At 42.2% G+C, this 13,437-nt stretch overlaps 1 protein-coding gene across 1 annotated transcript in view; it reads right to left on the bottom strand.

Annotated features, from left to right (window-relative positions):
- CACNA1D (calcium voltage-gated channel subunit alpha1 D) overlaps positions 1-11,663 on the bottom strand; it is a 169,209-nt gene extending 157,546 nt beyond the window's left edge. The window contains exons 1-5 of the mRNA XM_088062045.1: positions 11,516-11,663; positions 10,969-11,141; positions 10,038-10,082; positions 7,640-7,958; positions 5,059-5,164 (exon numbers count right to left, since the gene is read on the bottom strand). Of these exons, the coding sequence (XP_087918171.1) occupies positions 5,059-5,164; positions 7,640-7,958; positions 10,038-10,082; positions 10,969-10,993 (495 nt within the window). The 5' untranslated portion in view covers positions 10,994-11,141; positions 11,516-11,663. The remainder of the gene's footprint in view (positions 1-5,058; positions 5,165-7,639; positions 7,959-10,037; positions 10,083-10,968; positions 11,142-11,515) is intronic.
- Between the last annotated feature and the right edge of the window lie 1,774 nt (positions 11,664-13,437).

Genomic DNA, 13,437 nt, shown 5'->3' with positions numbered 1-13,437 from the left:
TCAAAGTAATCCATAATAATTAGCTAATGCGCATTACTCAAGTTTTGGGCCAACAATAATATTAAAAATTGAAATAGGAAGGTAGGAATGAGTACTAAATTACAATATTTTTTAATAATCTCCTTGCAGAAATATCATCTGTTAAAGGTTATGTACTGATGCATTCTATCTCACCTAATAACCATCAAATAACTTTATTATAAATTTTCAGAAAGATAAGGCATGTTGTTCTTGTAGTTAAATAGTTATTTCATGGGTTTTTGAACAAGAAAATACATGTCAGGGTGTCAATGTCCCTGAAAAGCAGCAAAAAAATTATCAAAACTATCCCTCAGAACATTTGCATATAGACAAAAAAACTGACCCAAGTCTCCTCATTTCAGTGAGGGTATTTTTTTCCAAATCTGAGTTAATGACTTGCTCACAGTCTCACTTTCTCCCCTCCCATTCTTACACAGTCATGTAAATACATTTCACTGACTTGAATCAATGCACAATGTAAAATTCCTGTGGTATATCACTTACAATTAAATCCTATATTTTTGAATCTTTTCCAGATTAAACTCAGCGTTTTTTTCTCCTACAAGAAATTCATCTGGTATCTTTAGTATGGGTAGCTTGGCTATGTATACACAAGCCAAGTGTATATACACACAAGTGATTATATGGTCCCCACAATGTTCTCCCCAAGCAAAGTGAAGTATTTTCAGAAGAGTCCAAGTTATCTTGCATCTTTCCTGAAAAGTTTACTTGGGTGACTTTTTATGCCAGCTAGCAGAGGCATTAGCAGAGAGCATTAGCTAAGACTGCAAAGGTAGGAAAATATCAGTAACACAGTATCAAAAAGTTATTTAGATTGGAAGATTTTCTAAGTGAGTGGAAAGAGAGCCAGGCCTTAAAGACTCTTGAGCAGAAAAAGTAAACACAGAAAAGACAGTAGATAAACACAGAAACCTTTCTAATATACAGTATTGAACACCTAGCAATTAAACAATCTTTAGAATTATTTACTAAATGATATTTAAATTTATAGACTCCTACAATCTTTTCAGATAATCTCCGTATAGAGGACAACTGGGTGCAAGGTAAAAACCAACAGCCTTTTCAATGTATGGATTAATTAGTCATGTGGCCTCAGAACTGAATGAGTCATCGAGTTGCTAATGAGATAAGGACAGGAAGCCTGACACCTCTAAGTCAAGAGTTCAACCGGTTCTTCTCAGAGTACTCTCCTGCTGTGCCCTAGATTGAAGGCACAACACTGGTTTTCCTCCTGCTGAAGGGACTCAAAGAGCCACGTAAAGCTACTTACAGAGGAACTCTTGGCCTGAAAGTAGGACACAAACATTACCTTTCTGTAGCAGTGTCCCCCACTACGGCTCTCCCAGTCCCAGGCATCCAGGACCATCAGCACCTGCCCTGCAAGCACAGCCTGGAGTGCCTCTAGCACAGAGCCTCGCTCAGAGGCTTCCCCACAGACAGTGCTACTCGGGCAAGGCTGAGAATCCTGTTATCGGGGCACAAAGACTTCAATTAACATTAGGGCCATTTGTGCACTAGAGGCAAACTCTACTCTTGGGGCTTTGCCAATTTGCTGTAATTTATACAGCTGGGTCTCCCACCCCCTGGCTCTGCTGTCCTTCTCAAGTAGAACACTGTCACCACACAAACCTTGGGGGTCTAGTCACAAGAGATGCCGTGCAACCAAAGGTTCAGCTCAAGCTTCAGGGGTGTCCTTTTCAGCAACTCTGGATGGATACTTTCTTATTGTTCATATTTACTTATTAAAAAGCAGGAAAGAAAAAGAATAACCAACAATGTCTTGACCATGGCCAAAATCCAGACTTGTATTGTGTTAGTCTGCCTGTGCACAATAAGAAGCCCGGTGCAAGTAAGGGCAATAGGAAAGGCAGCAGGAGGCAAAGCACAGAACAGAACATGGGACAGCAGGATGGTACCTTGAGGTGGGAGAAGGAGATAGAGAAAAGCATGCTGCACAAGAGGACAAACAGAAGAGAAAACACAGAGGGAAGCCAGAGGGTAGAGGCAAAAGATATCAAGAAAGAAATTAGTGGGAAGTTAAAGACAAAAGACATGGAGGGAAATAACATACCACAGATGAGGAAAAGAAAGGAAAAGACAGAAACAGATATAAGATTTACATACAGGAAACCCTTTCTGTTAGAAACTGTTTCTTCTCAAGCTCAGACAAGAAATTCTTCCAAAAGAGAAGAGCTCAATCAAGCATGGAAAGTTCAGATCACCCAAAATTTCTGAAGGCAGATGAAGGGAACTTCCTTAAAATATGAAGCAGGATTTCATCCCAAGGTACATTGCCCCTGCTCTGCTCTAACAGACAACTTCTCAGTTCAATAATAGTTTCCCCATCTACTTGGAGGAGAACAGGGCCCACTTGTATCAGTATATGCAATGATTAGGGACTAATTATTAATGAAGTAGAATTCAGGCTTAAGTTCATCACTCCGTACTGCAGTCTATGCACAACCTCCATGCGTTGAAGTTGCCACTGCAAACTTTCCAAGTCATAAAGGATGAACACTTAGACTGCCCAAATTCTCATATGTACCTTCTTATGAGCCCAACCAAAAATGGAAAAGTTTACATTTCTAATTCCCATTTATCAGTGTTCCACTGGTTTGTGCTTAGACCATTGCTTCCTCATTCTGAGGCCGATTACAAATTATGTCTATTTTGTATTCACAGAAAAACCCCACGTGTATAAACACTTCATTTTTCTGTTTACAAATTTTTAAAAAAATGAGCCAGTTCAGCTAGCTGATGGAAAGCAATTCCTCTATTCAATTCAATGTGGCAACACTGAATCAAGCTAGATATAATATCCATATGCAAACCAAAATTTATGAAGCTGAACGTGAACTAAAGCCAGAGTGGGGCAGTCTCCTAGCAAGACCAGAGTGCAGGGCTCAGGTCAGGCATCCATGTCTGTATGCAGGGAGCCAAAACCCTGCCAAATCTATAGGGTTCAATGATGATTAAGATTTGGTCTGTTCAAAAACCAGATGAAAGGTCTGAACATTCTGAGCAGAATAATCCCTAGTCCCACTGCAAGTCCTCTCTCCAACACTTATTGACACAAGCACCTCAAGCAGGAGGAAACACAGGATCCAGCAGGTTTCCAAGCAAGCCTAAGATTTCTAACTCAGCTCTTCAACTATATTCCCTCACAGTGCACTTAAATCCACACTAACCAAGGAAAATTGTCAGTGAAATACCAGAGGCGAGACATGAGCCCAGACCCCTGTTTAACATATTTCATGATGGAAAACCACTGCCATAGGAAAAGACAACGCTGTTCATTCCAGAGCTATTTATTTTATTAGATTGAACACACAGGATGTGTGCTCACTTATTGAGTTTTAATCTGTCCCAGCAGCTCAAAGTACATTGCCAGTATAAATTCCGGTCTTTGAGAAAACTTAGTGGAGTGAAACAACTTCAGGATAAACAGGATGCAAATTTAAATGAGAACTTGAGATCATTTAAATGTCCAAGTCAATTTCATATGCATATAATTGGAGGGGTTCAAGAACCCTTCTACTTAAAATAGATAGGGATTAAGAATCCCTTACTAAGAGAAAAAAAAAAAGACTCAAATCATTATTCCTTAGATTAGCCTGGCCACACTAGATTAAAAAAAAATCATCAGGGATGAAAATGTCCATTGTCTTTCTAAATTCTAGCACACTGTAGAATTGAAATTGGGTCACAAAAACCAGACAATAACCTAACAAAACTAATGCTAGAAACATTTTTCAAAATTATTAGCCTCTGACACAAGTAACTACTTTATCCTTTTCATGTAATGCTTTCTGAAATTAGTTATTAACAGATCTCAGAGTGGATTGACAGCTATGGAGATTTGTGCCCTGAATTTCTCAGGGGGAAAAAAAAAGTCTGTTGGTTGGCTGGATACACAGCTGCATAACTCTTTCTTTACACTGACCTGAATTATTCTGCCTTTCATCAGCAATTTTTATCCATATTTACTAATTGCAATTTAAAAAAATTAATAAATGGGTCATCTGCACAAAATAATCATTTTTTAGAAAAATAAACATATATGCACTACAAATTATACAAACATGCTCATAAAACAGAAGACCTCATATCAACCCTAATTTTCCAGGTAAATTAATCCAAAATTACCTACTTCTTGGTATCCAGTTCTTTATTTCATGAACTTCCTTTCCCATTCAAAGAGTCACATGCAGATTATGAGTGTGCAAGACCACTTAACTCCACTATTTCAAGATGGAGTTTAATAAAAACAACAAAATCATTGCAATGTAATTCAATATTGCCCATGAGTGATACCTTTTGTAAGTTTTAGAGAATTAAAAAAAATTAGTTTCCATTTTATCTTTTCAAGAACTACCCTAGTATACCATTCTCAGCCAAAGAAATACATCTCCACACACCACTTACTGCAACACCATCCTTTTTTTAAAAGATCATTTACAACAGCAGTAACAGCTTTGAAAATTCACCTTGATGTTCCTTTTGCTTTAAAATGTATCAATGCAAAATTTCCCACCATCCTCTCATTAAAAATTAAAATACCCAGTAAAATAAACAGCCAAATAAAACCATTAAAAACTGCAAACAGAGTAGATAAGTACACTAGGAAAGGCAGTAAACCTTCAAGTCTGAAATAAGTGTCAGAAACAGTAACAGCTAGTAAATATATGTAGTATATTTATATGTAAATATAAGCAATAGAAACAAAAATTAAAGTTTTTATGCCACAAATATATGGACACACAGAGCATAATATTAATGCACATTTCTCTCCAAAGAATTTTACTGATAAAAAACCTCATTTGGAACACAGGACAAACACTTAATATTGGAAGAAAAAAACAAAACCACGAAGCAATTCCATGTACAATTTTATATCACTACATACCAATTTATTTTACTGAAATTACCTATATTTAGTGCAGTCTCAAATACTAACAGTTAATCATGTTAAAAGCATAGTGAACAAATATAAAATAAAAATTCCAGAGCACTTACCAAATTATGATTAGTTGAATTAGAATCATCTTCTGGGAATGGGATGTAAACAGCTAAGGCCACACAATTGGCAAAAATAGACAGTAGTATAAATATGTCAAATGGTCTGGAAAAGCCTTGTTAAGGAATTCATGGCTTATAAGTATCTACAAACTCTTAAGTCTGGTTCTCCTTTGAGCATCAACAATGGTAAAATAAGTCTTTGCTTTAAGGCAATCTTTTGACTGATAACTCTGACAAACATTCCATCACCTTTAGTTATAGCACTATATATACCATATTATTTTCCATCACAATGATCCTTCAACGTCCTCTTCCTTTTTAAAAGAGTGAAAACTATTACTCATGCTGTCACAGAGCACTTTATATTAAATTCCAAAGATGAATATAATTATCCACTCTTAAATCAACATGCAGGTCATCATAATGGGCAAGGAATAATCATGGAGCTACTCCGTCCTCCTATGTAGGTCTCATTTATACATATTTGTCCAAATGTGGAAAATCACTGGAAATACAGTTCAGAGTAGAATATGAGAAAGATTTTCCAGAAAATCACAACTATTCTCATATAGGAGAGCTAGAAAGCTTTACAACTGACACAGGAAAATTCTGAGGCACTTCATGTCTCTGACAGTTGCATTCCTGAATCCTGGCTTTGGCCAGGACAGATGAAAGTTTAGGTGAGCTGAGCAGAAAACAGAATATTATGGCTGGCTTGGCAGCCACACAAAAAGAGGCTACAGACTTCTACAATGACAACAGCATGGACTGCAGCTCTGCTTTCATTACTACAGCTGGACAGTAGCAGTGGGAACCCAGAGATACCTTCTGCCTTCCAGAAAAAAATTTCTTCCTTTTCTTAAAACTCATGCGTACGAAGTTCATACTTCCATTCATTATTGATTTTCCTTTCTCACAAAGTATTGTGAGATAATATTTATAATAAAATAAATATATTTTATTTCTCACAAGGCTATTCTCAATGACCATGAACATGGAGGTACCAAGATGAACCTATCTGTGGAAGTTTGGAAAAGAAGTACTTTGGATCTCCGCTACAATTTTTGGCATCATTTCCTGTATTTGATGCACAACGTCTGGATAAGTTTTCGTAAGAGTCCTATAAATGACGGGGGTAAGAGTATTAAATACATTCAAAAGCATATTTTTGCCAGTTTAAAAAGTTCCCTGGGAAAAACAAACAAGCAAAGCTCATATATCCTATAAGATGTGTTAAATTTCGTTTGCTAGCCTATTAGAAGTTTGTCACCTTGAGGGCCACATTTATGGCTACAAAGTGGATCAAAATCAACAGCTGCTACATTGTGTACAAAATAAAGTTCCAACAGCATTTTCCAGACTGGAGTGAGCAATTGATACCATGACAGGACTGACAACCTTGTTTTATGATGTGGTGCTGCTGGGACAAATTCTCGCTGAGTTATTCCACTCCAGATCCATAGTAATTTCATTTACCTGACCTTAGCCAAGGAGAGGCCAATTTACTGAAATTAGTTGGACTTCTACCAGTTTAAATGAAAGAAGAAGCCATTTCGCTATCTTTAATTTGCAATTGAATTTTGTACAAAGAACTGAGAAATACCAACCCTATAAATGAGTAACAGCTCTTATTGCCAGGTTGGCTGTTCTGTTTATAGTAACAAATTGAGTTTTACTTCAGTAATCTACTGTCTTGAACAGCTGTTTCCCATTACAGGGATGTTGCCATGGCTAATAGGCTAACATTTTTCTCCTTGTACCTCAGCAAAACTATTTTCTATTTCAAACCTTTTCTTGGTGATTAAATAATATACCAAACCAACATGCTATCTGTTCTGCCAGAGAAATGCACATATTTCCACATCGTAACCACTGAACTAAAGGAAAAGCCATCCTTCCCATCACACAGGTCATCATGAAGACAAGGCAGCATCTCTGATCTCCCATTAACATGCTTCCAAATATGTTTGGTGGTAGACATAAGTTGCACAAGCTCAGAAGACTATTGTATTTCAGACACCTGTGGGTATTTAGAACATTTCCTTGCCTTAAGTAAAAGCCTTCCCTACTTTTAGTACCAGGAAAAACAATCTTTTTAAAAAGATTTCTACACCTGACTCATTTGCCCTAATGCAAATACCCCAAATTGCAATATCGAAGATACAGTTTTGACACCTTTGGCCATCTCCACAACACTGGATGGCTAAATACATTCCCACCCATTCTTCCTTATCTGGAAAGGAAAAAAAATACAATGCAGAGATTTCCTGGAATATAATCTTAGCTTGAAAATGTTCCCCCAACTTCTCCCAAAAAAAGCAACTGCTACAAGCTCTCCTCTGACTTTGAGCTACCTACTTCAGTAAATTATATTCTGTGTCAACATGACACAAGAGACTATCTTTAACAGCAACTGAAGCCAAATTAACTCCCATTGACATTAATGACAGTTACCCACACGTATTAGTGATGTAACATGTAAGTTGTGATGCTCTAAGAGATCCTGTAAAACAATCCCCTTTATACAATCAGAAAATGTAAGAAAATCATTTAAAAAGCAAACTGCAACAAAGGATACTTCCATTCTACTAGACTAATGCAGGCTCTTCGTATTGGATTGTTGAGGGATAAACAGAAAAGGGCACGGGGTGGCCGACTATTGGACGTATTACCCTGTTTTTTGCTCTTGGCATATTGCTGGCGTTTTCTTTGGGACAGAGATCCTACAGGCTGGGCTGTGGTGGTACTCATGTTTTGGGCAGCCTTTGCTTGTCTAGCAGCATCAATTGCAGCTTGCCAAGATAGAACAGTTTGCTTGGATGGTGCTGAACTGTTTGACTGAATAGCTGGTCCGTCACCAGGGAGAGGAATCCTGGTGCTACTTGCATAGTTCACCTCTGTGGGACAAAAGAAAAAAAATACTCTGTTATAATTGTTTTACACTAAAATGGGTCTAATCCAAAAAGATTGTTTTAAGACTTCATGGCTGCCTGAGGTTGACATTACATATACAGATATATGTGCATACACTTGTGCTGTGCTATATGCAATCGAACAGTAGAAAACATGTTCAGGAATCACTTTTACAACTTCAAGATTGACTGATTGATATTGAGACACAAACGCTTCTTATTTTGATTCTTGCATGTACAATGTCTTTTCTAACTGGATAGAAGCCCTCCTGTCCTTGTGTTTATTCAGTAAAACATGCCTAACCCCCAAGATCCAAGTTTGCTATAGCACCTTAGCATTTACTACTCTCCCAATTTATTTTGGTCAAAAGAATAGTTGTTTAAAATTCTTACACATTGTTCAATTAAGGATAAGCAGCAAGGTAGAGGGGGAAGTCCTGTAAGCAAGTTAAATCTTGCCCTGCTTTGCATTCTCAGAGAAAAATGCGTGGATGCCTCCCACAAGCGAAGATCCAATACTGTCTGCGATAAACACGTTCATAAAGCTCTGCTATCTTTTGCACTAGGAACCACAACCACGGACACATTGTAAAAGGATAAGCTTTGGTTCTGTAAAAGCACGGTGTTTGGTCTTGCTTTCACGAGAATTTAAAAAATAAACTGCACCTTCCAAATAATAATCGAGTGCTCTTTATGCAGATGACAGCAAAGAGGCAAAACACCACCTCCTTGCAAGGATCCTTCCTCGCGAGCTCTTTGACTAGCGCAACAGTCTACTCCTACATGCACCTGTAGGAAGGAGAGGCTCCTGAGTGCGATTCAAAACTTGATGCCTGGGTGGGGAAAAAAATGGAGGAACGGCACAATATACGTGCAGGGAATTCGGGCTGGCAAGAAAGATGACTGTGAAACGGATCTACCCGGGCAGGGGAGGAAAAATCGCTCCCCGTCAAGCAGCGGAGAGGCAGGGAAAGCACAGCCCTCCTGCTCCAGACGGGGGGCACAGACCACGGGAGCGCCGCGAACGCGCGTGGATGTGAACGAGGCCGGGGCCGGCCCCCGCTCCGGGGGCGCGGGAGCCCTAAGATGGCTCCCCGGGATGGCGGCGGGGAGTGGGGGGGTCACGGCGGGGCCCCCACGGAGCTGCCGCGGGGAGCGGCACCGGCGCGGCGAGCGCTGGCCAGCAGCGGCGCATCAACAGCTGGGTGACACGGGGGGCAGAGCCGCCGCGGGGACAAAGGTGGCACATCTGCCTCCAACATTTTCCCAAAGCATCTCTGCTTCCCCTCCCGCCCCCTCTTTTCTTTTTTTTTTTTTTTTTCCTCCCCCAGATATAAAAGCAATGGCACAGCCATCTCCCCCGCCTTCCGCCTGCCCTTCGGGATGCCATGAAACGTGGCTCGGCGCAAGTAAACCACCCACCTACCCATCTATCTATGTAGCCATCATCTTTTTAAATGGATGCTTGAAAGGGAAACAAAACCCGGGTGACTGCGCTCCTCGGGGGCAACACTAACTTGCTGCTGATTGAGGGGGGAGGAATCATTTATAAACAAGAGCGGGGGCCGTGGCAGCGCCGGAGCCCGTCGGCGGAGCCCCGCGTCTCGCCCCCGTGCGCCCCGCCGGGCAGGGGCCGAGCGATCGCGCCCGCCGCCCTGCCCTTGGCCCCGCCGCCCGGCGCGGGGCAGCCCCCGGGAGCCGCAGCTCCGGGCAGCTTCAGCCCCAGTTACTCATGGATGAGGCAAACGCAGCCCCAGCCGCGTCCTCCCTCAGCTGGTATTAATGGCCCCAGGACAAGGGACAGACGCGCATAAATCCCCTCGCACGTTGGTCACACGCCGAGGGCAGCACCTTGTCCCGCCTTCGCCTCATCCCCTGCCCTTCCCGGTCCCTCCTCGAACACAGCCGCTCATTCCTTTCCCACCCCAAACCGAGCCCATCCTCAACCCGTTCCCTAATCCCCCCAATCCCCGACTCCCAAATCCCTCATAAATCCTTCCCCGCCCCCTCCGTCCCCTCAACCCCAAGCACGCCGCTGCCCTTGGTGGGCGCCCCGGCTCTTACCTTCAGGGTGCTGCTCGGGCTGCTGCTGCTGGTGCATTTTTCTCACTTTCTCCAGCGCGTGAGAGGAAAATGAAAAAACAAAAAAGGGCAGAGACGCCCCCCAACCCCACCCCGAGCCAGGTGCGCGCTGCCCCTGCGCTACCCGCTACCCGACCCCCATGGTAGTGACTAGAGACGTGCGAGGGGCTGCCGCTGCTCCTCCTCCTCCTGCCGCTGCTGCTTCGCCGCTGCCAAATCCCTCAGAGTTTGGGCCAACATGACACTCACATCCGGGTGACACGGGATCTCTCCATCCCTAGCAACCCGGCTGCTGCTGCCGCCGCCGGTTCCTCGGTCCCCTCCTGCCGCTGCTGCCTGCTCCCCGGTCCCCCTCCTCCCGCCGCCGCCTGCTCCGCCTCGGCCCCCTCCTCCCGCCGCCGCTGCCGCCGCCCGCTCGCTCGCAGTCCCCCTCCTCCCGCCGCCGCTGGCTTTAACTCCCTCGCTGCTGCCACCGCCGGCGCTGCCACCTGCTGCTGCGGCCGGGCGGGGGCGCGGGGCCGCTCCCATCGCCCGGAGCTCCGGCACCGCAAACAGACCCGCGCCCGCAGCCCTAACCCCGTCACCGCCGCCCCTGCTCCCGCCCGAGCCCCCGTCCGTCAGGCTCAGGGCAGGGACAGCGGCAACGCTCGGGGCACCGACCTCGGCGTCAGCGGCTTTAGAGCCTCCCTCTCCCCGCGCTCCGTGTCCCCGCTCCTAGCGGCTCAAGGCTCTCCAGCCGCTCCGTCCCAGTCCGCACCCTCTGTTCTCACCTCCAGGAAAGCTCCCGATTTAGCCCAGCCCGGAGCTCTCCCCTGACCTGTTGAAATGCCGTCATTCTGACTTCAAGCTAACACTGGGATCTTCGAAGTTTATCCAAATAAAAAAACTTTGAAAAAAAATAATTTTGGCGTACCTTCTACTGCAGAACCCTCAAACATTCATTTAGGTTTTGTGTCTCGTTGGTGGTGAAGCTACCCCAGAAGTGCCGTGTACTGATACACGTGGCTGGAGGGACCGTGAGCTGTTACCACAAAGGAGACAACTCGGGAAGCCACCTTCCCTTCCGGCAAAGCAGTGTTTCAATCACTACAAAAAGTGATTAATGAAGTCTGGTAAGAATTATAGGCATAAATCCCAATCTGAAACAGAATTGATGCTTCAAAATTACAGTTTGTTTTCTCTTCAATGAACGTTTCCCCATATTTTTAAAGACTATTTCATTATTTCCTTTGGACAAGCCACAGTCAAACTCAATAGGTGTGCACCCCTTATCTTTGACAAAAAGTGGTATTTTGTTAAGAAAACTTTTCCATTAAACTATTTCTACTACATCTTTCCTCTGCCACTTTCCTATTCATGTGCCTAACCACTCTTTCACCCATTCTTCATCCACAACTACCTCCATCTAATTAATAATTAATAACATCTACAGACAGTAATTAGAAGTAAAGCAATAAGACCTTAACACTGCTGATAGTCTCCAGGGATCCAGTGAAGAATGCCCAGCCAGCACCTTTATAAGAAGCTCTTTGTTAGGTAGAGCCTATTCTCTTCAGCTTTACCTTTGTTAATTAAAAAAAAAAAAAATTGCAGCAAGGCTGATTTAGAAAGCAGCATGCTACAAATACATCTTGACCTTGGGTTGAGAGCTTCCTCTTTTCTAAGTTTCTGACCTGACTGGCTCAACTGTTGCAGGTTTAGTTGATTTGGGAAGGCACCACAAGTTCTTCATGGGTGTCATTACAGTGCAGGTGTTTCCAATTTAAGTATTCAACGTACTTAGGTACTTGCCTTACATGTCTAGAAATTAACTAGGACTTCTACTCTCAACAGTCAGATATTTAGGTGTCAAAAATGCTTGGTAGATTTTCAAAAGTATCTAAATCAAGATTAGTTGCCTAACAACCACTGCAGGCACTGAAGAAGGCACCTCATGTGCTTAGCAGGAGTTAGTGCCCAACCCAAGAACCTAAGAAGTATCTTGGCAAAGCTGGACTCCAGCATCCAAATATTTTTTATTTTTTTTTAATCAGGCTTATTAATTTAAGCACTGAGGCACTACTGAGAAATTCATATCTGATAAGGCCTGGATCTAACACAAACAAAAACATCCCCCAAAAAACAGCTGCTTCCCTTGCAAATATTTTCATAAATTTCCTGATTTTGGCCTCACCGAAGTCTATTTTCTAACCCCTAGTCCTTATAATGACCACAGCAATATATACTGGAAGCTACCAAATACTCCTAAAAGCCAGTAAAACCATGAAACAGAGAGAAAAAAATTCACAGTTGCTCCAAACTTGTAAGCATATAGTTGTGCAGATTTCAAAAGCAAACTGTCCCTTTATTGCTCAATCAAATTACCTACTATATTTTCAAATCAAAATTAGAGCTAAAAAGGAAATGCAAATCTGTTTAGAAACTTTTGAGGAAGTATTAAGGAACACTAATGGTCTTTAGTTACAAATGTGCTAATTACTGAAGACATCAATTCTTCTCTGAACAGCAGTTTTCCTTCTATAAACAGGCATCCAGTTGTTTCCCTAAGATTGCTTCACTTTTCTGTCACTTCAATATTGGTTACCCACTCCTGGAGGAAATGGCCAGCATTCTGTGGATGTTCTAGAATATGTCCCAGCTACTATAACAAGTGATGATGCTTTGAATGGAAATAACCATTGTCCAGAGAAGAAAGAAATATGGATGTTCCCATCTGCCATGTTTCTGTGCCACACCATACTCAGAGTACCTCATTTATATGTTATAGATTGGTAGAGCAGGGACTAGAGACATTCAATATTATAATTAATTTGTTGCAGATTTCCAACTAAATTACCATCATTCCCCTCTTGATAACATTTACTGCTCCTCAGGGATTTATTCTGTGCAAGGGAAAGAGGCAGATGAAGAAATTGCCTCTGAAGGACATCATAGGGGCAGAGCCCATTAAGAATTTCAGGGTGTTGTGCAGAAGGATAAATCTGCTTAACCAAAACTTCAGCCCCTATGAACTTGTGGAGTGGAGCATAGCAATACTGTGCAGCAGATCATTGCAGGAAGCAAAAACAAATCCAGTTGCAATGCATGTGGGAGGAACTTACGTAACAAATACGTAATTTTATAAAAAATGGGAAGTTACTGAAGTAGCCTTATCCTTAGCAAGGGAGGGATTCTCACTCATGCAGGTTAATCCATTATTAATTCTAATAGTCCAGCTGAAGTTATTACTATGCTAATATATACTAAACTATTACTATCCTTATTAATGGGAGGAATATTTTAAGGAAACATGGCTATGTTGCAAACAAGGATTCGCAGGATTAATTCTTATCCATGTTACGTATTTCTTTTTAATTTTGTACATATTTTCAGGTGCATGCTC

Source organism: Pseudopodoces humilis, chromosome 13, assembly GCF_049639895.1.
Source record: "Pseudopodoces humilis isolate 2021_Gansu_Grassland_sample_001 chromosome 13, ASM4963989v1, whole genome shotgun sequence".
NCBI classification, from domain to species: domain Eukaryota; kingdom Metazoa; phylum Chordata; class Aves; order Passeriformes; family Paridae; genus Pseudopodoces; species Pseudopodoces humilis.
This window is presented reverse-complemented; position numbering and strand designations above follow the sequence as displayed.